The 24,249-nt window shown below is 52.8% G+C and overlaps 1 protein-coding gene across 1 annotated transcript in view; it reads right to left on the reverse strand.

Moving 5' to 3' along the window:
* KIRREL3 (kirre like nephrin family adhesion molecule 3) overlaps positions 1-24,249 on the reverse strand; it is a gene marked incomplete at its 3' end in the record, with an annotated part of 312,023 nt that overhangs the window by 22,463 nt on the left and 265,311 nt on the right. The window contains exons 5-7 of the mRNA XM_085313430.1: positions 11,313-11,470; positions 7,572-7,722; positions 1,853-1,958 (exon numbers count right to left, since the gene is read on the reverse strand). Of these exons, the coding sequence (XP_085169556.1) occupies positions 1,853-1,958; positions 7,572-7,722; positions 11,313-11,470 (415 nt within the window). The remainder of the gene's footprint in view (positions 1-1,852; positions 1,959-7,571; positions 7,723-11,312; positions 11,471-24,249) is intronic.

A 24,249-nucleotide genomic window follows, 5' to 3' on the forward strand; every position in this document is an offset into this window, starting at 1 on the left:
TGCTGTGAAACGTCTCCATGTTGGCTCCGACAAGGGCTGTCCTGACCAAGAGCAGGCACAGGGCTGGAGCCAGGAGGCTGAGTAAGATGCTCTCTTATGTTGAGGTGTGATGACAGCCCACACCTCTTTCCAAATCTTTTTGTTTGCCTAGTCGGAGCAACCTTGGAGGGATAGGGTGTTTCTTAATACTAGTAGTTACCATCAGACTCCGTGAGTATTGCTGGGCCAGAAATCCAAGGGCCCATGGCAGTGACTCTGTGCAGTCATCTGCTCACCCTCCRCAGCAAACGAGACAGCGTCTTTGAACGCAATATAATGAGTAGTGAGTCCCACTGCTGCAGGATGCGACCAAGGCTGTGATCCTGCTCGTTATTCCCTGCCCCCGGCGAGTCTCGATCAAGGGAGGCCACTTGGCATGGGGGGGGGGGCAAGCTGGGAGCCCCCATGCATCACCTTCTGCCYGTAGCTACTGCAGTTTCAAGCAGCACAGCTTCCTCCTGCCACTCTCCCTCCGYGACGGCCTCATCAGTGCCAACACGAACCCTTCAGCCACCCATGCCCTGCTCTGAGCTGACCACGGCCAGCGGTGGGGCGCTGAATGAAGACTCCAGCTGGCAGTGACGCCCCTTCCTTCCCACCTGCTCGTCAGAACAAGACCAGCAGCAATCTGCCGTTGCCCAGCTGCGGCAGAGGGTGAGGGCGTCTTGCAGAGAAACGACGCGCCAGAACCCTCCGGCTACGTCCTCTGTCTCAGTACAGGGTTGGCCAGGAAGGAAAAGGGGCCTGGATACCACGGGGCGGGGGTGAGAAATGGCTTGATACCTAGATACCTTAGGAAGGGAGGGCTGGGGGTTACGGCAGAGGGAGATGGTGGGTTTGACTTCAAGTTTTGTGTCTTGCAAGCTCCCCCAGCTCAAAACCAGTAAGGGATGAGGCTTAGTGGGTGGAGAGCAGTTGGCTACAAATAATGGGATTTCCAAAGCTAGGAGCTTTGTCCCAGACCTGCGGCGTATGCAGTGACTGCAGCCCGCCCCCAGGTCCGTACACAGCCAGTAAGAGGATCTTGGYGGCACCACTCGGGAGCCACAGGGAGACTTTCTGCTGCACATCGCTCATGTCCCACCGCTTCTCCAGCCCAGGCCTCCGGCTCACATCTCCCACCCGGGCTCTGTTCCAGACTTGGGCGGGTTAGAGAGGCCTGGGGCAGGTGCTTAGGGGTTACATGCAGAAGTTAATGAAGTTATACTGTTCAAAACATAAACTATGATGCAGGAAAAAAAAAAAGAAGAATTTTCCCATAATAGAGTTTTCACTTGGCGCGTTTTTGCTAGTTATGTCCCCAAACAGATGGCTCTGCCAACTCCGTGCCAGGCCTCTAATCCTCTCTAAAGCACCAGTGAATCTCTGCATGCAGCAAAGTGTACCAGACGGCCTAACGGGGAAGCGACTGGAGCCTCTTAAAATATAACAACATCAAGGCAAGAACAGTATGGTGGAGCCAGGCAGCTCCGCAGTCCTCAGCAGCAGGACAACGATGCCAGAGCAGGTCTGCGCTGCTCTACCAGGGTCAGCGGCTGTCTGGCTCCAACGGTTGCATCCACCGGCCARATGAGCTACATCTAAGCCCAGCCTGGGGAGGGCAGCAGCGGCGATGGCAGCGAGCTAGAAYAAATGCCAGGTGGCAGTAAATATGGGAGCAAGTGGAATAACTGCTGGAAATTGCGTTCAGAGCCACTGAGCACCCTTGGGTCACCTGGAAGGAGTAGCTCCGCTCGGGGCGGGCGATATGAAGGGCTCTGCAGGGGAGGGCTGGAGCTGATGTGCGGGACGGCGAGCAGGACGGCCAGCTTACCTGTACTGGGTGACGGCAGGGTTCGCCTTGGCGGAGCAGTGGAACTTGACAGTGTTATCCTCTAGGACCGGCTGCGGCTCCACGGACAAGTTCACCAGCGGCGGGTCTGCAAAGAGCCAGCGACCAGCCGGTGAGCGCCCGCAAGGTCACAGCCGAAATTCCCACTGCCCACATTGACCGCCAGGCTCCCCAGGGTTCCCAGACCTGCAAAGCAACACTCAAGTCGTGAGAAAACAAGGCAACCCCCGTGCCGAGACGCCTTCGTGCTCAAGGGTGCTCGCATCCACCGCCTCCCCGCACCAACCCGCCAGGCTGCCGCGCCGAGCGGGCCCTTCGACGCAGCGTTTCGCTTCCCAAACGGCGGTGCAGGCTCTGATTCCCCTTGAAGGAAATAAGCTGGTCCGCTCTGAAACGCTCCCATTTAATATCTCACTGTGCCACGACGATCTTTTGTGCATCTGTTAATTTGAAAGTGGCATTTCTGCTCTTTCATCAGCCTAATCATCGCTGGCAAGTCCTTACTGGYGTCACAGGCCTTTCGGTTCCTCCGGCTCGTGCGCTGTTTCTCTTCTCCTTTTACATGACAWGCATCTAAATGCTTTAGCGGCAAACAAAATTTGGAAGAAAACYGATGAAAGCAAGCAAACGAGAAAAGGTGGGGATGTTCAGGTGCAAAGTAAGAGTATCCAGAGTTGTTTTAATTTTTCATGGTATCTCAGGGAGGGTGTTACACTTCCAGCTTCAGGTTTTAAGGATGAGACCTCATTTGAGAGAAGAAAAAACTTCCTGAGGCKTTTTGGAGCTCCTCTGTCTTCCCTGAGGCACCRTTACAGGTCGCTGTTGGACAGGACAGTGCTAGGGAGACCCAGGATCATGCTCTACGCAGCAATTCCCAGAGAAATCAGTTAAAAAAGAAAACCTAACGAAAGCAGAACCAAACAGCTGCGTCARTAGGTTTTCTAGAAGGCTGAGATGCCACCCAGAGAACGAGCTGTCCTGTTGCAAACCACGCTGGGGCCTCAGCGCGGGCGGGAGGCCAGCTCCTCGGGCCAGGCGTGCACTGAAGTCTGCCACGGCACCTGTGAAACCGCATCCTCGAACAGGACGCGCTACGTGCTCACCTCGACCTGCTGCCTCGCTGCTCTTCCCGAACATCGCAGCAGCAGCCCCACCGGTTGGGCCACGGGGAACAGATGTGGCTGAGCACGCTCTGTGGGCCGGAGGACAACAGGGCCACCCGCCTCATCAGCATCCGAGCGGACAGGGCTCGGGGTGGCCTGGATCCCGGTGCCAGCTCTGCAGAAGGTGGGAGCCACAGGGCTTGGGGCTCCCCAGCTCGCCATCCAAACAGCTATTGCTTGGACCCTGCAGCACACACGTCACCCTTTGCCTCCATGAAAAAGTCTTGAAGACATTGGCAAGCCTCACGGAAAATTAATGAGAACACCGGGGATTTTATCTGCAAGCCAAACTAAGCTGGGTCTGAACCATGGTGGGGGAGAAGAAAAATAAAAAAAAGGCTTTGGACAGAGCAGTGGTGGGGAGAGGGGGACAACCCTGGTGACCAAAGGGAGGATAGCTCATTTCTACCCACTGGCCTGGGGAGATCCCCCTTCACATTTCGTGTGGATGAGTATCCTGGTTCAGTGCTGGTGAAAGATGTTGGTGTCACACGGCTGGAGACAGCTCAGACACAGCTCAGTTTTGGCTCTACTGCAAGCCCAGTGAGTGGTGGTGTTGAGCTTAATGGGGACCAAGTTTCCCTGCCAGCTCCCCCAGCACAGCTGAGGCCACCAGCCTCCTGCAGAGGAGAGAAGGTCCTGCTAGATACATGGTTCTCCGGAAACCGCTCTTCCCCTTTGCTCTTCCTGCGCGTACAGATGTGGGAGGAACCCCACTGCCACCGCTCTTCTCCATCCTCACCCTCTGTGGGCGAGAAGGGCTCTCAAACGCCTGCTGCCAGCACTCAGGGTACCACTTTGCAAAGGCAACAGCAACCAGTTTCAYCCGCAGCACGGAGACAACCCTTTGGCAGCTCCTGGGAGTATTAGGAGCTGCTGGGACAACGCTATGTGCAAAGGCACAGGAAGGGTTAGCACCAAGGAAGCCGAAGGCGAGGAGAGGAAAGGAGAAAGCCTGTCCTTACGCAGAGATGTTGAGAGCCCTCGGTTGTTTCTCCAGGTTCTCCAAAGCAACCCTGCGTTATTCCAGCCTGCCTGGGGTGGGACACTGCCTCCTCTGCGGCCACCATCGCCCCACCTCATCAGCCCCGGCCATATCCGCCCAGCCAGCGCCCYGCTTCCTCGCCAGCCAGCGAAGCCACCTGCCTTCTGGATAGGAAACGATGACGGGGGAAATTATAGGTATTTTCAATTTACCCTAATCTCATTTTAAAACGTGCAATTCAAATGACGATAACGACGGGCGCAGTCGGGAATATAAACGAGCTTCGCCAATGTAACAGCCCAGAGATATGTAGCGGGCTCCTAATTCATTAGCAGGCAGCCTGACACGTCCCCGTTGTTATACAACAACAGCTAATCACCTTCCTTCGTTAAGTATGAATCATCCTTCTCTATTGTAGCTTCCCCATTGTTTGATGGGTTAGTCGCTGTGCTGAGGATTTACAGAGGAGCCTCTTTGTATTAAAACGAGCCCGGCTCCCTCCCGCACTCCAAATAAAATAATAATAATAAAAACAGATTGAAAAGGAAAAGAGCAAAGGAAATGAACTGAAGTCTCGGATGTGCCCTTTAGCAAATGGGCTCGTGCTTTCTGCTCCCGGCGGCAAGGCCGTGCCTCCCCGTGAGCCYGCTGGCGCCCGGAATAGTGTGGGTTGTGTGCGCCTGAGGGGTGTTTTGGGGTGTTTTAGATGGGGAGGGGGGAAAGACATAAGTTGTAAGTCATCAGCATGTAATTCCACTCGGTTACAATTATAATTCCTGCCTGGCTCCTTGTAATTAACTTGAACGATGGAATCGGGTAGACCCAACCTGCAGGCAGCTGGGAGGGGTGCAAGCGCAGGCACGGTCTGCGCGCGCTCGCGGTGGGGGACTAGCATCGCTCCTGCAGCGAGCAAGGCACGTGCCCCTGAGTCAGACCATCCACTTGGACTATTTTCGCTTCGGTCCCTGGGAAAATAAGGATCGGAGAGGCACCAGCAGCTCTGAGACAGCAACGTGGCGGGGACATCCGCGGGCCGCAGGCTCCGCGCTGGCGCTCGCGCTGCTGTGAGATGCTTCAAGATGCCTCTCCATCCCGCACTATCCAAGCGCAGCGGCCCAAACAACATGGCAAGACTTGGTAAAACCCAGATTAATTCCTTGCTCTCCCCTTCGGATGCACAGACAACCTCGCTAAAACCTCTGGTCTCTCGATCCAAAAGCAGACCGTTGGCAAAGGTTGAAACGAATGGGAATTGGGAGCTTAAAGCGGACTAAGAAGCTGAAAACYCTCTGTACCTCTGGGCTTTCACACTTGCCACGGGGGACAGCAAAGGGGAATAAAACCACTGCCACGCTGCAAGGAAAAAGACGGCGCGCGGTGCTCCCCCATCGCAACGCGGCCGTCAGTTTGCTCACCGCCCCAGCCTGCAGACTGTCCGCCTCCCGTCCAATATGCTCATCTCCCCCCCCCAAAAAAAAAACACTAGGTGCAGCCAAATCCTTCCTTGGCATGAAAAAAAAAAAGTGTAAAAATGAGCAACTACACGCGCRTGTGCAGAGGTGTGGAGCAAATGGCTCTGGCTAAGCAATAACCCCRCTCCTCCCCATCGCGGCACGCCTGACGAGAATTTCCATACAGCCACTGGGCTCTAGCAGTATAAATAGTTTATGGCATATCAAACTATTAAACATGATTTTAATCCCACTTGTGATGTTCGGCACATAACTCACAGGAGGCTGACTTTGATGTGGCTGGTGCAACGGAAATCGCATTGAACAGATGTTCCAGCTGGAGTCGCTTAGTGTTTCCATTATAGACTCCGCTCTGGGTTTTTTGTTTTTTTTTTYYTTYCCYTTTTTTCYCTCTTTTTTGAGGGGTGACAGGAGAGGGTGTTTATGACTCAGCTATTTCACYGTGGGTCAGGCTAAGTTTGGCAGGAAGATCCGGTGCCTGCACGAGATCGTTGGGAGCCAAACTTAGACGTCCCGTCAGCTGAACTAGGACGGTCTCTTGCACTGCGAGCCGTGCGCGCGCATGCGCCCTGCCTAGGAAATATCCCCCCTCCCCGGCATTTCTTGGCTGAAAGTGAGCTTTTTCAATGCTGTTTTCAGCGCGAAAGAAAACGAAAGCAGGAGGAGCAATTTCCTGGGCTGCCGGCTCCYGGGAGGGATTATTTTGCCGCCCTGCGATTATTTTAAGGAAAGCACCTTTAGCTCTACGCAAAGCCGACGGAGCCACTTCCCCGCGTGGCAGGGAGCGCGCGGAGCTAATGGACTGGGCAGTGTCCAGAGCAGGCTCTTGCATCGGGGATCAAATCGACCCCAGTACAGGCTGCTTAATCCATCTCGGTATTATTCTATCCCTCCATCAGCCATCCGGCACTGGGAAATTGATACCCTCATTAGACCCCATTAAGAACAACACACTTTTAATAGCTGGATAGGATATTATTATTATTGCTTTCACAGCATGGAGTATTTAATGGCTCGGAGTGGAAACTGGTGTTCTTTATTGGGTCCTTCTCCTTTGAAAGCAGGTTCTACCCGGCTCGGGGATTCAGCTCACGTTTCCTGCCCCGTCCTGTACAGCGCAGTGTAATGATGTCTCCGGCTTTGTGTTGTTTGTAGGAATGTGTGTGCGTCTCTCGCTATTGTAACTGTTTGCCGGCTGTGAAATAACCCATGCTATTATCTCATTTTATCTGGTCGGGTCTGTCAGGACATGCTATAGAGCAACCCAAGAGCCTGTTAATCTTGCAGCAGCAAAAGCTGGAAGTCTTAAATGSTGAATTTTCCGCTGTGCTTGAGTTTGTTCAGCCAGTTTTAATTGGACTCTGGAAAGCAGCTGGCATGCTAATATTGAACACCCTGCATTTGCAAATTGTTGGTAAATACAGCTGCAGGAATTGTGTGTGCAAATGAAGCCTGGCTGGAGAGAGGGCAGGGTGAGCCTGAAAGCAACAGCTATTGCAGAGGAGGAGGGAACGCTTGTGAAACATCTCAGCCAGCTGAATTCTTGAGGAAGGAAGATTTTGCTTCGTGGATTTACAGTAAAAGGTAAGCGATATTGCTCTCAGCATGCACCTGTCCCCATCAGACGGTGATCCACACTAGCTGGATTTCACAGGAGGGAGAATTCCCACAGAGCACTTAGGTATCTAACACGCTACCTGGAGAACAAAAAGCGAACCATTGAATAGCTTRTAAGACTAGAAACACCTATTTTTTGAACCAGAAATCTTAATATCTTATTTCTGCTACTGGTCATGTCCAGCAGTGCTGCTTTCTCAGCCAAAGCCACCTGGGATCCATCCCTGCTCCAGAGGCCCCACAGYGGCCCCGATGAGGGTGCACGGCACAAACCAGCCCCTCAAAAGCAGGGCAGATGGCACCACCAGCAAACCCCAGCGAAGAGGAATGCCCAAACCYCAGCAAGCAGGTCCCGACCCATGCAAGTCGGACCCACGGGGGTAGCCCTGGGGGCAGTGTCGGAGGCACCAGGGAGGCTGGGGTCAAACAGGACCCGGAGCCAGCTCAGCCAGCTGTGTACTCACGCTGGATATCAATGGTGACCGAAGTCTCCTTCCCACTGGGAATGGCTTTGTTGGTGGCCCGGCAGACGATGCTCTCCCCGTTCTCAATGTCAGACGGGGCGATGAAAAGCGTGCTCATGATGCTCTCCCTCTTGCCGTCGCGGAGAAGCGTCTGTGAGGGGGGGGGGGAGAAACGGAGATGAAACGAGGCAGCTTCCTATGGGAGATGTGCAGCCCCTTTCTCCTGGCRGAGAGTTGTGCTAGGCTCTGTGCACCCAGCCAGGCCTTGCTCTTACGGGTCTGTCAGCCAAACAGCAGCCTCTGCAATAACAATTCTCTGGCTGGAATCTGCCAAGAAGCCTTAGGGGAATAACACAGACAAATTTCACTGCGCTTTCCTGGGAATTGGGTACTTAACTCCCATCTGCTTCCTTCCAACCCTGCTGTGTTTAGAGCCGAGAATCACAGCTCCAGCGAGATACGTGTCACCCACCACCCTAGGAAAGGGGGAACCAGGGGAGAGCCGTGGCCATCGGCTTCTCGAACCTGGTCTCACCTTCTACAGCTGTGTAAAGCAAATGTGAAAAGCTGCTTGGGCCATTCCAGCTGCAGTTCACAGCCACTTTGGGCAGTGGTGACACCAGCTGCCAGTGGTGCAGGACTGATCCTGCAAAAATTCCCGAAGACAAGGGGACGGCACATGCTGATGGGGGCAAATATGGGGGAACGGTGCAAGGAGCGCTGTGGTTGCTAGTGTGCGAGGAAGGGTTTCCAATGGTTTTCATGGCAGTTGGGCCTGATACAGCACTGGTTAACCACCGTCCCTGCTCAGCCTTGGCGCCTCATTTCTTCCCTGGACTTATCTGACGTTGACTTTTGGCCACGGGGGCTTGCCGTGTCTTTATCCGCTAGCTTAGAGAGCCCTTCCTCATCAAACGCCTAATCCCCACATCAGTTCATATAGACTGTGATCATTTCACCCTGTATCCATGTCTTTGACAAACTAAACCCTTCGAGCCCTCAGGGGCTCTCAAGGTGTGGCTGTTCCTGGCCATTGCTAATAATGGCAAATGTCCATGGACATACCCATTCAATAATTATTAGATTGTATTTTGGGTCCTGACAGTTTTTCTAAGTCACCACAATCAGCCCAGAAGCTGGGGAGAAGCAAGACCAAGACCTATCGGTCCTCGATCAACAGGGCCCTAAGTGTACCAACCACCCTTAATTTCCTTGAGGAACCTCATCTGGAGCCTCCAAGGCTCCCCTGAGGATGCCATGAAGCCCAAGACAAGCACTGTAGGCGCTGGCTGCACAGGACCTTGAGCCATGGCTTTCCCAAGCTCCAGGTTAACCTCCAAACCCTGCAGGAGGCCCCAGCCCTGCAGGATCCTGTAGTATCCCTGTGGCCTAAGGGACCCCTGCCCCAATTCCCTGCACCCTTCAACAGGGATCGGGTGAGGGGATGGGGAGTTAYTAGTCAGATGTGGCTAATCTGTACTGCCTGGCTGTGATTACACTGGGATTACATATTAATCAGTTGATGAATTTGAAATTCAGAGAAACAAAGAAATTATCACTCAGTACCAATGTCTTCAGGCAATCAGTAACMCAAACAGCATTTTCACTTGATTGACTGGAACATCCGGATCAAATAAAATCTGGGTTGGGTTTTAGATTCTTTTGAAAAACTGAAAGAGAAAATTAAGGAATGGTCTTAAGGGAAAGTTCAAAATGGAAAGGTTTCTCAGACCCCAAAAATCAAAATCTCTCATTCCAAAAATGGCTACAATTGGCCAGCAGTTTTTCTGAAGGTTGTTTTTTTCTTTTTTCTTTCAATGTGACAAGGTTTAGACAAYCCCAAGAATGTTTTCTATGGTCAAGTCAGGGTTTCTTGTGACTATACGTGGGGAATGTGATGTTTGAGGTGCCAAGTTCTGGYGGCAGTGGATGCCAGCTGACCACCTCTGCGCACACCTAGGCCTGGAGCATTGCTTTTCCCGGCACAAGACAGGGAAGCATTTGTGGAAGGGCCTCATGGAAATTTCCAGTAAGGCAGGAGAAGCTGAGGTTCTGCATCATTGCTACCAACCCCAGCTGTGCAAGGTTATTTTGTAATAGAAATAATCAGCGCTGCTTCTTTTTACTGGCTTTGAGTTAGGAGCTCTTAGGATTTTTGGGGCTCATGAKTCTAACTCTTGTGCAACCTCATCCRAAAACATACTTTTGGTGTTTTACGGAAGGCTGAGATGCACAACCTGATTCCAGCAGCTGGACTTTGGGGAAGGGCGATAATAAATCAAGGATTTTTGATAGAACTGGGAGAGTTGGTTACACACCTCCGGATCAGTCAACACCCTCTGTTTCTGCCTCTCTAGGAGAGCGGGAAGATGCTCTTCCCCCACGCACAGAACAGGGCTTCCCTCCCAGACCATCCCTGACAGCTGCCCTGTAGCTCCCACGCAGCCGGAAACCTCAGCTGTGGATGATTCTCTGGAAGTCTTTCTCTACAGAAAAATAGAAGTGAGGAGGGGAGAAGCATATTTGTCCTTCTCTGCAACCCACTACCTGCACGTCTGGAAGAGAGAGGACTTAACCGTCAGCTCCCCAGGGCCAGGCTTGCAGCGGAGAGGAAGGCTTGGAGCGAATGGAATAAGTTAAACAATTGCATGTTAATGGCCTGGATTTTAATTACTTTCACTTGAATCGGCAGAGGGAGAGGTCAGTTCTCTCTGGCTTTAATTAGCGCTGCCTCTTGCGTTGCACACGGGGAGAYGGGGCCATTTTCCCCCCTGTTCGTGCCCATCAGCTATAAGGAAGCAGCAGTAAGGCTCAGCACAGCAGCTCAGTTTAAGCTGTCTTCTGGGATATCAGTGTGCTTTGCAGAGCAACARGGAAGAAGAGATGAGACTGTTTTAGCTCTGCTTTGTTTTTCCAAGCGAACTGGGATATCGCTGGGGCAAGACTGGATGGAGGCTTCAAGGCAGCAAGTAGCACAGGGTGAAATGTTTAATAAAAGATCTCAAGAGCTTGTGAGAAGAATGCCCGTGACTCCAAACTTTGAAGTTGTTTGCATTAAAAATGGCTGGAAATGGACCCGTTTTGTGTCTTGAATTTTGCTCTTTAGAAATTTTCATTAAAAATGTCAAGTGTTACTGAATCTTTAGTACTTACCAGACATCAGGCTTCTATAAACAGGAGAACATGTGGGTACCCATTTCAAGCACACTGCTGATCGCTCTTTGATGTTCTCCTTTATGACCCAATAAAGGCTTTCCATTTAAATTAAAAAATGCCAACAACCACGATAATTTTTCATGGAAAATTGCAGTTAAGAGGCAGGGACACGTGTCRTTGCAAAAAACCTTTTGTGCAGAGGTTCTGCTACGGCCAAGGCCAGGTCAGCGCTGGCTGTGTGCTCCTCTAAGCAACACTAGAGCAATGCCCAGATGTGGTTTTGAGGGGAGAAAGGACATACCAGGCAAATTACCAGCTACAAATGAGTACAAAAAGCCAAGTTCAGAGTGGAGCCCTTMTCAGTGGCAGCTCGTGGTTTCTTAYGTTCTCCCTGTCATGTTTTCCTCCCARCCCCTCTGCCAGGGAGGTTGCATGGGGTGATACGGGGTGTGAGTCTCAGCTCTGCAGAGTTGAAGAACAGCCTAGATGTCCTGGTGTGGCATGAAGAGCAGCACCAGGCTTGGGACACCTTTCTGAACAGAGTGGAAGAGCTCAGCGTGCGTCCCCAGCCCAATCCTGCCTCACCTTCGAGTAGGTGGCTCCATTGATGACTTCTCCTTTCCGCATCCAGATGATGGAGGCTGCCGGCTTGGCGTTGTCTGCGTGGCAGGTCAAGTTGAGGGGGTCTCCTGCCCTCAGGCTAATGATCGGTCCCCCCATAATGACTGGATCATCTGGAGGAACTGCAAGGAAAGTAGCACGAAGGAGGGAATGTCATTTGCTAGTACTAAACGTAGGTGCCCATTGCTACCTGTGGGTCCGGACTGCCAGAAGTCATTAAAAAGGCCCAAATAAGGGGAACGGCAAGAGCAGACAGGACCATGATCTCCCACATCTCCCCGCGCAGATGGTTTWAAAGACACTGTGGCTGGATGCGACCCCATTTCAGTATGTCGCAACTGGCTTTTCTTTTGCTGCTCCCATAAAAGCTGTGCCCCAGACCCGAACAGACCCGCGACAGAAACCGGCTGGTATTTGAGAGGGGGCACAGCACAGGTCGCTGCCTGAGATTTGCAGTAACGCGAAGGATCAGGCCCGYGGCAGAGAAACCCATGGAAGGCCACTAAATACAGAGAAATGGGATCCGTGCCAAGGCCTCGGGGGCAGCGGGGCCTCTCCTCCCTAAGAGAGGCGAGAGCCGAGAGCAAACCCGCCCGCGCAGGCAATCCCTAACGGCGGAGAGCGCGCCGGGCTCCCCGGCTGGATTTGGCCCCGTTATCTTTTGTGCTCGGCTTTCGGGGGCCATCAGGAGCACGGCTGCTAGATGCTCCCCTCCGCCACGGAGGGCTGGAGGACCCACACGGATCGCTCCCGCGCCCCGCTCCAACTTCCCAGCCGCTTCGCTCGTCGGCCACGCGGCCGTCTCGCTGTACGAAAGGCTGCCAACCRCTGCAGCGAGTCTTTTAAGCAGCTGCCTCTGCGAAAGACGATTTTGCCGGAGGTGTCAAGGAGACATTTAAGATCTCAACCTTTCTTTGAAACCGCCTCAGCCTGACAGCCCGGGCGAGCCAGCGTCCTCATTACAGGCTGTGGCTTTGCTCGGCATCGTGCTGCCCCTGGGCATCTCTGGTTCTCGCCCTGGGAGGCGTTTCATGCTGGAGATCGGGTGGGGGGGGGGGGGGGGGGGGGGGGGGGGGGGGAAACGGGGGGGGGGGGCTTTTTTTGGTGGCTAACCCATAAGATCTGGCATTTCTGAACACCATCAGCACAGTGAGAGATGAGAAATTCAGTTTAGAGATCTGGGCTACTCTTTCATCGTGCAGGGAGGACCTTTCATCTCAGCTRCACTAATTGGGTCTACTCTAGCCGAGACCCACTCTGGAGGCGAAGAGAAGCCTTTGGTCTCTACAGCCCGGGGGCTCACATATACCCTACGGAGCACGTGTGGATGAACAGGGCAGTCAGGACGGAAGGACAGGACGCAGGGACCAGTCTGGGTGGGGTGGGGGGGCAGGACCACCAGTGCTTGTGGGTAGCCCTGTGGGACAGGAGAACACGTTTGGGCTTGGGCGAGCAAGGAGGTGGACACTGCAGCACCTTCTGCCCAAGCGCACGAGCTCATCAGAGCAAAGGGTGCAGAAGGAAACCAGAGCTTTACACACAGCTTGGAGGAAGGCCAAACAGYTGGCAAATGCCTCCTGCTTTTCAAGAGCTTTGCGGAGGAGGAGGATGCTGGGGGGGGAAGCCGCCTGCTTTCACCAAAGCGGAGCCGCTTTCGTCGCACGCCCGTGCYGCTGCCCCTTCTCGGAGCTGGCTGGCACCGGGCTGCGCCTTGCAAAGCGAACGTCTTAAGCCRGGCAAAGACCGCTCCGAAATCCCCCAACACATCTCCGCTCCTGAGCTTCCTGCGCATTTTAGCTGGCCGAGAAATACCTAAAAAAAAAATTCCTCCTCGTTCCTAGCTTCTCCAGCGCGCGGCTGAATTCACGAGATGGAAAGGGATTACGGCTCTCCGACAATTCAAAGGTGGCTGCCCGCGTCAGCGCAGGATTTGTAGGCAAGGCAGATGTGCTGGTTGCACACAACGCTGGTCACACACACATCCGCCAAATGCTGTGAGTAATGGGATTTTTCAGCTCAGTGGGTGGAACCCAAAAACTAGGGGAAAGGAAAAAAAAAAGCTTTTCTACACTGATCCAAAATGTACATTTTTCAGGTTACAAGAAAGTGAAAAATGTGAGAAGCAGTGTTTCGGGTTACTCTAAATGCTCCAGCCCCTGAAATATGAAAACATGAAACTTCTGCTTCATTCTGTTGCTATTTAAGTAGTAAGGATTTTTTTTTTTTTTTACTTTTTAAAAAACACATTCATATCACCAGATGCATTTATACTGTTTTCAAAAACGAAATACATGTTTTTCAACACTCCCCCCCCGCCCCCTTGAAGCTATTAATTGATTTTGACTTCAGCTTGTGAAATATTGGAAATTCATCCTGTGAAACGTGGAAGAAACCCAGCCCACAACCCTTCCCCCRAAGAGCATCTCAGAATTAACCGAAGGGACTTGCACAGGGCGATGCTGGATATTCCTGACCGATGTCCTGTAAATGGCCTGGTCCCACCGGCTGAAGGGTCGTTTTGCAGCCACCGGTTTGACCCACCCTCCCCGAAGCAGCCCAGGCTGTCCTTCAGCTGCCCCGTGAAACCCAGGGGACATCGCGGGACGGGGGACAACCCCACGCAGCAAAGCGTGGCACTGCCTATTTTTCCCTGTGCCAGAAAATCTTGTTTTCTAACCTACGGCTTTGCTCCTGCTTCCGTCTATTGGATTAGCAGCAAGACAGGGGGAGGTGATAGAGAGATAAGAGGCTCCAGAGGAGAGAGGAGAGGAAGAGAAGGAGAGAGAATGGGTCCTGATTACAGCTTCCCAAACAAGCGGTTATCATCCCCCGGTTATTCACGCAGCCATGAATTATTGATCGTCTTCGGGCTCACTAACCAGGGGCTCTGGTCGGGGTGGAGAGGGTTTGATGAATAGAAATCAGCAATGTCTCTCAACATCTCTAACTTCTACAAAATGAAGGATGATGCATCACTTCCCCATTCAATCTCCAGCCTGGAAAACGGGGAAAGAAGAGAGGAACGGAAGATAAAAAGAGAGGAAGAAAGAAGGGAAAGCAAGAAGCCAGGAGCACAGAGCCGTGATCCATTATTCATCCCCTGAGCTCCCAGCATTGGTTATTATTATAAGGTACCAGTACAGAATCTGGTCTCCTAATTTTTAATCACGCAGCTGTAGAAGTGCTAGTCTTTCTGATTAATCCCGGATATAAATAGGAAGAGTTGTTTGGGGTTGTGTGTGTGTGTTTTTTTTTCCTTTCCTGACAGCAAAGAAAAAGGAGTTAACCTTCACATGCCTGGAAAATTTGAAGAGAGAAAGAATAAAAGGGATTGATGAACTTAGCTTGTGCTGTCTGTGGGTGTCACTGGTGGCTGCTGGATGGAGAAACAGTCTTGTACAGTTACCTGTCTGCAAACGCATTCACAGGCCCATTTATGCGAATAAACATTTATTTACACACGTTAGCATACGCCAACAGATGCACACAGTGACACACATGCTCTCCGCATGGCCGGTGTTGCATGCAAACCTACTTATACAGCACAGAGAGGCAAGCGTGTGCATGCACACCCATGCATTGCACCCTGTCCTTGCACAAACGTGGAGCACCCACTGGCGCCGAGTGCAGCCCTCTGCGGGGTTCCTCGTAAGAGACATGCCTTGGGCGAGGCACGGGAAGGCTCAACCCACGTCCTCAAGGYGATGAGCAAGCCGCAGAGCTAGACGATATGCACCTTGCCTTACGGGCGAGAGCAGGCGCAGTCCTGATGGATTAGCCCCAAACGGTCATTTGTACCGAGACGTTGTGGGAAGGGACGTGAAACCTCCCTGCAGAAGGTTTCATGTTTCTAGCAGGGCATGCAGGACCTCAGCTGGAGGATTTGTTCTTTTCTTGACCGAAGAGAAAACTTAAAGAAAACATGGCACATTTTACTTTCTCAAAACCCCATTTTTCTGTCAAAACATACAAGCTGCTGAATATTTTAAACTCGGGGAGGACAGGCATTAATCTGTTCTGCATAGCTGTGGGCTGCCTGGTGAGTACGTAAGGACAGCTTGGGGTCTCTGCTCCTTGTCCTTYGGAGAGTTTTGGGAAAACCACATTTTATAGCCCATCAGCATAAAGAAACATAAATAAATGCATGCTACTCTTGGACTATGTACTCAGCAACTCCTTAAATTAGTTGACTAGTTAGAGTCCTTCCTGCAAACAGTCCTACCTTGCAAACTGCAACCACATGAGTAATCAACAAGACCATGCAGAATTATTCAGTGCTGAACTAATACCCTCTGCTAACGCTACAGTTTTGACTAAGAAGTAACACAGAAGTCTCTAAAGGCTCCCGGCCGTTAGACAGCTGGACAGTACTGTGGCGAGCAGACGGAGCCTCAATTATTAGCGATAGTTACTGAGATAACGGGATTCTCCAGGGAGAAGTCAGCTCCTGGAAGCGGAGGAAGCGAAAAGCCCCGCAGCCACGAGCACTGCCTCCTAATTAACGCTGCCCRCGTTTTGCTGTTGCTGGCATCTCCCTCCCGATCGGGTTGTGCAACAAGCCTCCTCTTTCCAAGACGGTGTTAGCAGAACCACCCCAAGGGCTCAGCAGCGGGGAATGACTGCCCAGCTGCTGGGGTGGAGAAGCAAATAATTTAGCAGCCCCCAAGGACCGCTCTGAGCAATCTGCTGGCCGGTCAGATTCACCTGACGTGAGGCTCAGTGCAAGCGTCCCCAGARGAGTGAGAAATCGGTGGCAAGTAGCTCATCTTCTCTAAAGGGCCTGTGGTATTCAAGACTCTGGGTTCATCTTACGTGTTATTTAGGCCAACAGTGACCAGAAGATGCTCTCTCACTGACTGCGACGTGCTATAAACCACTGGGAGGTGGTCTGCAGCCCAAAAGCTGAGAGTCTGAGCCCACAGCGTAGACCAGAAGCCCTCCCAGCCACCCTGCAGCGCCTGCGCTAGCGCTCAYGACGCAGACGGCCTTCTCCCCGGACCACGGCGCTGCCTTGTAGGTATAGCAAACCCACTGCTACAAGTGCCAATGTCCACGCCACCTGCCTCTTATRCTGCTAAAATGACGTGCTTTTCCAACCTCCTTTCGGAAAAGCCTTCACACCTTCATCAGACAAAGGAGTTGCAAAAGCAAAGACCGAGGTTACCCTCAACCGAAGGCGCTGGGCCAGGGCAGAGCTTCGGCAGCCAACAGCACACAAGGGGGCCCTCACTCCTCTTCCACAAAATGTCCAAATGCAGAGATGAAGCTGACAGTCCTCAGCCACAACCTACCCCTGAAACATCGCAGGAGGGCCTGGGAATGCTTCCAGCTTCCCAGCCCGCTGGGGTGCAGCCTGTCATTTGATTGCTCTGAGCGATACGYGTGACTGTGAGTGCTTTGCGGTCCAGGACTGGGGACAGGCAGACTTGACGGGCCAGCTAYCTTCCAGCAAGGTGGCTCTCAGTGTGAACACACAAGGCCCCCATCCAGCTGATGAACCGGAGCCGAACAAGGACATGCCTGCTCCCGTGTTCCTCTCTACAGTAATACAGTGAGATGCTGCAGAGGAAAGCACGGGGAACCCTGGGGATCCGGCCTGAAGGGATCTGGTGGCTCAGCCTACCCTCTCCTGTAGCGAGGAGGGATTTTGAAGCTTTGCTCTGGCCATGGTGAAGTATTTGTGTATTCACATGCCACATCACAGGCTTGTCAGAGAGGCATGTTTGCCTTCTGTAGACAAGTCAAGCTTATGAGGGCATCATAGTAYGCTTGCTCTAGGTGACTGTACCCAGGCACTGTCCTGACCTGCATACAGCTGCTTGCTGTGCCGAAGCCTCTGCAATACAAACCCTGCAAAGAGTGTTTTCCTCCACAAACCCAACCTCTGCTCCAGGCTGGGGCATTTTGAGAGCAGGTCTGCTGGCTGGTGAAGCACTGGTGAAAGCAGAGGATTTGGGCCTGTGGACTGTGCGGTCTCCCTGTCTCCCCAAGAAGGTGCTGCCCTGCTRAAAGCAGCAGGCACCTGCCCTCGGCAAGGACTCCAGCACAGCAACGCTGCTGGGGCGACCTCGACAGCAAGCTTGATGTTAATGCCAGGTTCAGCAGAACAAAGTATTAATTAGCTGCAGTATCMCTTCTGAGCTCTGCTTAGGACTGGCATATCCTTTTCCCTGCCTGATAGCYGCGGGGGGACGCTTTCTCTCTGAAGCCAATGACTGCTTCCTTGCCAGCACTGGAGGAATCTGCYGAGGCTGGTGGTGCTGCTCTGCAACACCCTCGGGAGCTTGGCCACGTTCATGGATGTTGGACTCCGTCTGAGACAGGCACAGAGAAAGGCTGCTGAGTTGAGCACAGGAACGCAGAAGCTTTCCTTGGAGGTGAGACCAGAAGAGTTTGGCTTGTTTAATTTAGAAAAATGAGAGCTAGGAGACACTGTGATTGTAGCTATGAATGTATTGGGAGAAGGGAGAGAGGAGACAAGGACCTAAGCAAGAGTATTTGGAGGATGGGAAAGAAAGAAGGTTCCTTGCTTCATCAGGTATCTAGAATAGCTTCTCAAGGGGAGGAAGAAACCAAATTGCTTTTAGGATGGAGCTTGCTATATTGGATAAGGGAATCCCCGTACAGGGATTGTATTTCCGGCAGTAGTTTTCCAGCAGACTGCCAGCCTGGGGTCTCACTGTGTCACCAAGCCCTGAAGGCTACAGATTGTGAGAGTCTAAACAACTGCAGAGCAGCTTACAGCTACATGGATGTTTAGCTTTTCATTTATCGGGACTTTACACATTCCTGATTCAGATTTCCAGCAGCTCTTCATGGCTAGGAGGGATATAAACATACTTTCAGGGTTTGTCTAATGCTTTCAAGGCTGAGATTTGCTGCGTCTGAGTGATGTTACCCATGGCTAAACTGTGCTGCTTGGTGATCCGGTTCTGAAGCTGGACTGCAACTACCTCTTCTCCTTCACCGTGTTGACATGGTTCCACCTCTCTGGATGCAGTCAGGACTGCAATCGCTTTGCAAACGAGGAGCTTTGCAGATAAGGAACACGACAGAGCGAACGACTGCTCTGAGTTTGCGAGGGGGCTCAGCCGGAGGGCCCAGGGTCCTGCCTCCAAGCTGCAGTATTCCCTCCAAGAGCAACCAGCCAGACTCTCCTTTGCATCCCGCACTTGCAACCTCGAGACTGCAACCTCGGCAGAGCCTCCTGCGTCCTCTTTCTCCCGGAGGAGGGAGGCGGGAGCTCTGCTGCCTGGTTCTCCCCACCTGCCTAAAGGAGCTGGCCACGGACAGCCTGAAAAACGCAGGGCGGCTGCGGGTACTCTCGGAAAGGCTGCTGCGGCGTGATGGAGGACAGGCAACCAGCTCAGCCTGGGAAAACACGCTAAAAAATAAATCAAAAGAAACGAGGGGAGCAGGGAGAAAAATAGTGATGRAAGTTTAAATAGTGCATCTCTTTCTTGGCCCTATTTGTCTTGTGGCGCTTCAGCGTGTGGGTCTGGGAGGCAGAGGATGCGGGGAGGTCACCGGCAGGGATGTCTCCTGTCCTCTGCAAGGAGGACGCTGCCCGGCCAGCTGGGGAGGCTCACAGCTCTGCACCAGCTCCGGACCCAAYGCAACACCCTGCGTCCGCGCTCCCTCCGACCACACCTCTCTGCCCGGCCGTGCAGTTGAACACGACACATGAAGCCTCCTCGCACTGAGAACCTCACGGGAAACAAACCTTGCCAACTTAAAAAAAAAAGAAAAAAGCTTTAGGAAATACTATTTATCTTGGTATTCACCCAGCTACCAAAAGCCCCACGTTTTCCGGACTTCTTCCGGCATCCTGCTGGAGAAGGCAGATTCGCTGTGCCCAGGAACGCTCTGCAGAGGCAGCTCCATCCGATGTCAGCAGAGCTCTGCCCCAACGCACCAGCTCAGCTGCACTTCCCCACTACCTGCTCACCTTCTCCCGCCAAATCTCRCTCTGGGTCATGTGTAACCCGTTTTGCTCCTTCAAGCTGAGCGGTTTTTCTGGTCCCAGATTCTTTCAGAAAGATTTTTTTTTTAACAGTTCATTTTTTGGGAGGGAGGGGAGCAGGAAGGAGGACAACCTAGTGTAGCTGGCCACACTCCCGGTGGGCTCTCCAGGCACCTGCCCCCAATGCCCCGGCGCTGTGTGGGCAAGTGGAGCTCCAACACATGGCTAGCACGAGCTGAAGCCCGGAGGAACCCCAAAATCGCTGCGATGCAGAGCACAACTGAAAGGAAGGGGAGGCCAGGACTCCCCTGAAGCTTGGGGCATGGTCATCTTTGGTGGGTCTGGCCCACCCGCCAACACCTCCTAGCTTAACTCAAGCATCCTCGCTCACAGCAAGCAYCTCCCGAGGGCGACTCGTGTTCCCAATTCAGTAACCCATTTTCACAGCCTTGCCCGGCCGGGATTTGCAGGTGCTTGGTTTCAGCTAGCTGAGCCGGCGAGACGCCGGCGAGAGGAACGCTGCCCGCTCGCGTGCTGCCGGACGCGCTCCCGCTCGATTGAGAAATCACGGGCATGCCTTGTCGGCAGCTTGAAGAGTTTCTCCTATTCGGGGCCAGAGAGGATTGATTTTTTTTTTTTAAAGGTGAACGGATGTTTTTTTCTTTTTCTCTTCTCTTTTTCTCAAAGGCCACAGCTTTATCACATGCTTCCCCTTAAATCACGTCCATCTCCCTGAAGCAGCTCGTTACTACTGCTCCTCTAAGCTGCAGCCACGGGTTGGGGAAGGAGGCAGAAAGCCTGGAGCCGGTTGCTGGGATTTATCACCGAGAAAGCCGTGAGCGTGAAAGCGGGGCGAGAAAAGAAGAGGCCTTCAACCAGGCTGGGACTAATCCCCCTGCCACTGCCCATGCGTAGGGCACGACCTGCTCCTGCAKTTCTCAGATGCGTAATTCGTTTCTGTGGCTCCTTTCCGGGCTTTACCCCCCAGACCGAATCAAGGAAAGGATGAAGAAGTGATTCACCATTCACCTCCGGGYGGCTAGGCAGGATGGTGGGCAGCTTTTTAAGAAGGCAGCTCCATGCTGAGAAGGTGAGCTTGCCCACACTGCTCTAAATGTGCACRTTGGGATATACCCACCAGCGGCTAGGAAAGCTCCTATCTCAACTTTACAGCTTGGCAGCAATGACGAGAAGATTGAGAGAAGTCCCGTTGACTCACCTGTCTTGCTCTGAGGTGCAGATGTTTGCTCCCRAGTGCCGAGTGCCTTCAGTTGTCACTGGCTTCAGCAAGGACCAAGGTTAGAGGGAGGGAGAGGCTGCACAGGGTAAAGCATGGGTATCTGTGCTGGAGATGCGCTCAGGTGGAATTAGATAAGGACAGCTGTGAAGCTTGGATCTGAGGTCCTGCTTACAGCTCATCTCTACATTGCACCTGTGGAAAATTAAGTATAGTCGTGTCTGACATCCCCATTTCGAGCACCTATCAGCTCGGGCCAGGGCAATATTCCTGTCTGCAGTTCAACAGTTGGAGATCTCTCCTCGGAGATACTTTCTTCTTAGGTTGGAAGGGACTCCACATCTTCTTCGGCGTTCTTTCAAGGCTAACGTGGTCCTACAGCTCTGCAGTCCCCTTTGTCCACATCCTGTCTGAATTTACTCCTCTTTCTTTTTGTATTTTATTGAGGCTGGCTCTGCACCAACCAATGAACCTGCTGCSTTGTGCAGAGTTACTTGTGCATTGGTGGGCCAGGGAGATTCCTGCTCCGATCTGTGGCTCTGCTGCTGCTGAGGAATCCAGGGCAGCTCACGCTAGGGAAATGCCTTGGGGAAATGAAAATACGTTGCGTAGTGGCTGTCTCTTGGAAGCACTAGGACAAGGACGGTATGCGCATGGGCTAGCTGGGAGTAGCGTGCTTTGATCTGGGTACCAGCTGAACCCCCTCGGGTTTGAGACACCATCAGAACTAAATTAAGGGCTTTGAAAGAGACTAATCTCCTGCCATGTCCCAGATCTGTCAGCTCTATTCTTCGCTCCCGTCTCCGCGGCACCGCGGCCACGCAAAGCATCTGGCCTCAAAACCACGGGGGCAGCCAGCATGCGAGAGGCAGCAGGTTAGAAAGCACCGGGATCCTCGCCTTCCACAGCCCCGAGCCTGCACGCGGCAACTTGGAGGCACACGGCCGTTTTCTCCAGGRTGGGGTAGCACAGCTCCGCGTAGCTGAGCTGCAGCCGTGCTCCCGCGGCCGCCGGCGGGCCCGTGCCCCAATCGCCCTGGCTGCCTCCCATGCTGGAAACTCTCTTACGCCGGAGCCTTGTGCGCCCAAGGATGTGCTGCTGCCCTGGGGGAGGAGGTGCTACTCCGGCCCCCGACTAATCATCGCTCCCGGAGTCGCCGCTTTCTGTGCCGCTTATCACCTGCAGGACTGCAGCGCTCCTCCCGCTCACCACGCTAACAGGCTGCTAGGTCAGCGCGCCGCTGCGTTTTCCTTGGGCAAAAGTGTAATTGCAACCTGGCGTAATGCTACACTAAACAAGAAATGAAGCCCACGGCTGTATTTTAAGTACTGTGCACWGCAGCTTGTTTAAAAATCAAACCAACCAACCCATCTATGACGCTGTCTAAACGGCGGATCCCAAATGGGGCTTGAATTCAAATTCCTGGGACGCGTGTCCCTAAGTCAYGCAAGTTGTAGGCTCGGCAGACATCACCACTCAGCTCTACATTGCCAGGCTGATCTTAGCCGTGGTCCAGGAAGGTGGTTGCCTTTGGTAGGGCTCAGGCGTTGGCTGAAGCGCTCGAAGCCTCCCAAGGTGGTGGACGCTTTCAGCTGGATACGCCGAAATTCCCCCGCTGAGGAAAGATTTCAGTTTTGTCATGGGTCAGCCTCAAAGCCACGCTGGTACGAGCCCAGCGTAGCGCTCGTTCAGATCTAGCCACGCTTCCGTCCTTCAGCCGCGTAGGTAGTAAGGGCAGAGCAAATCATTACGGACGGAGAGAGGAACGATCTGACGGGGTCTGATCAATGCGCTGCAATGCCTTATCTCCGACACCGGCCAGGGCCAGATGTTCTGAAGGAAACCGAAACAGCCCTTCCAGAACGTAGCACGATCAATCACAATGTTCCCACCGCTGACACGTGTCTAGGCCCGTTCGGAATCCGGTTATCGCCAGGCAGCGCGYGCCGCGGTTCAGTCGCACGCTACGCGGAAAGGGTTCGCTCTCAACGGCGCAAACTTGGAGTGCCCTTGCCCTGGGAGGCGGGGAGATGTTTCGGGTCTCCTTTCTCGACATCATCCATCCTCGCGTAAACCTTTAGCAGATCCCCTTTTCGCAATAAATTATCCGAGTCTTTAAATCTCTGTTCAGACTGAATTCCCTCAGGCTGCTCCTCATTCGCAGGGTCCTTCTTTGAACGTATCTCTGTGCGGCCAGACCCATTAAAGCAGCTTGCAACGACAGCTTGCAAATTATCCGGTGGTAGAGAAAAAGGGTCGCAATGGCACGAGTTCTCCCTGATACCCGCTTAAAAACCAAACCAAAGGATCTTGAAAATAATGGGTCTGGTCATTATTTTGCTACATTTTGGTGCTTTTGCATGGGGGTTTCTCTGAGAGGAGCACCAAGAGAGCTTGCACACTCCGAGGGACACAGGCAACATCCCTGCTCTGTGTTTGCACACAGCAAGGCCCTGGGCACAGCCCCGGGGCTTTAGCCCTAAAAAAAAAAAAACCTACTGACAATGATAAAAGAAATCGCGGATGAAAGGCAGAAAGGAAAGAGAAAAGGGACTGGAGAGCCTGCGAARGAAGAGATAACAAAACAAGCTGAGCTAAAGCAACTGCAGAAGCGAGTGTGGTCGAGCTAATTGCATCCTCCCTGCAGCACAAAACCCTCCTCCCAGCGCATYGCGCCAGCCGCCCGCGGGCGCTCACGCAAGAAAGCGGCGTGCTACGGTGTCCTATCAGCCCCGGATAAATTCATTCGGAAAGGTGCTTTCTTTACGAGCAGTTTACACCTCAGCAACTGTTAACAGTAAAACACCAAGATGTGAAAGGTGCTCCCAGGCTCACCCAGGCGAGGATATATAATTCATTAAGTACCGGGGTCGTCCGCTYGCCGCGGGACGCGACATTTCCTTTCTTTGCGATCGCTGCCTGCGAGGTTGGCTGAGCAGCRGGGTGTCCGCGGGGCTCCCGCGGGCCTCGGGCAGCCGCCGGTCTCTTCCGCTCACCAAAAACTGGCCTCGGGGTCATCCAAAACCTGTCCTTCTTTTTTTTTTTTTTTTTAAATAGGTTATCGATCTTTTTTTTTGACTGATTGTTTCAGGCAAAATGTGTGCTCCGTTGAAATTTTATTATTTTTTAATCAAAGATGCGCTATGGCGTATCAGCTTTTAATTCCCCAGGGGAGCCTGTTTTGAGGGCCATGATGAGGCTCTACCAGATCTTTCACCTCACTCCCCCTATCCAAGAACAGCGAGYGCGCAAGGAGAGCAGCTCTCCTCTGGTTTGACCCACAAAGGGCTCCCAAAGGCATTAATAAAAGCTGGCAAAATCCATGTATGCTTATGGAAAAATAAATGCAAGTGCCAGAGCCCCGGCCGGTATCGGAGCTGGAAGCGAYGCTTGCAGGATGCTCTGGTCGCTGGGCCCCTCCGTCCCCGAGTGCTTGGCTCTCCTCCCACTACGGCCGAAAACGCCCGTAAGCCAAATGGAAAATTTGTCCAGATGGAAAAAAAAGAAAAAAAAARGAAAGGAAAAGGGAAAGACACAAAGAGAGCGAGGTCGGTTTGGCYGAGAGGAGCCACGGTTGTTGTTCAGTGGCTGAAAGGAGAAGTCAAGAACAAAGTTCAGGCTGTGCCGAATGCGAAGGGAAACGTGGGAAAGACTGTTTTGCAGGGGGACTGAAAGGTGAAAACGTTTTCAGTCGGCTTGAA

Source organism: Rhea americana, unplaced genomic scaffold (genome assembly GCF_003343005.1).
Source record: "Rhea americana isolate MKP2758 unplaced genomic scaffold, rheAme1 scaffold_385, whole genome shotgun sequence".
Lineage (NCBI taxonomy): Eukaryota > Metazoa > Chordata > Aves > Rheiformes > Rheidae > Rhea > Rhea americana.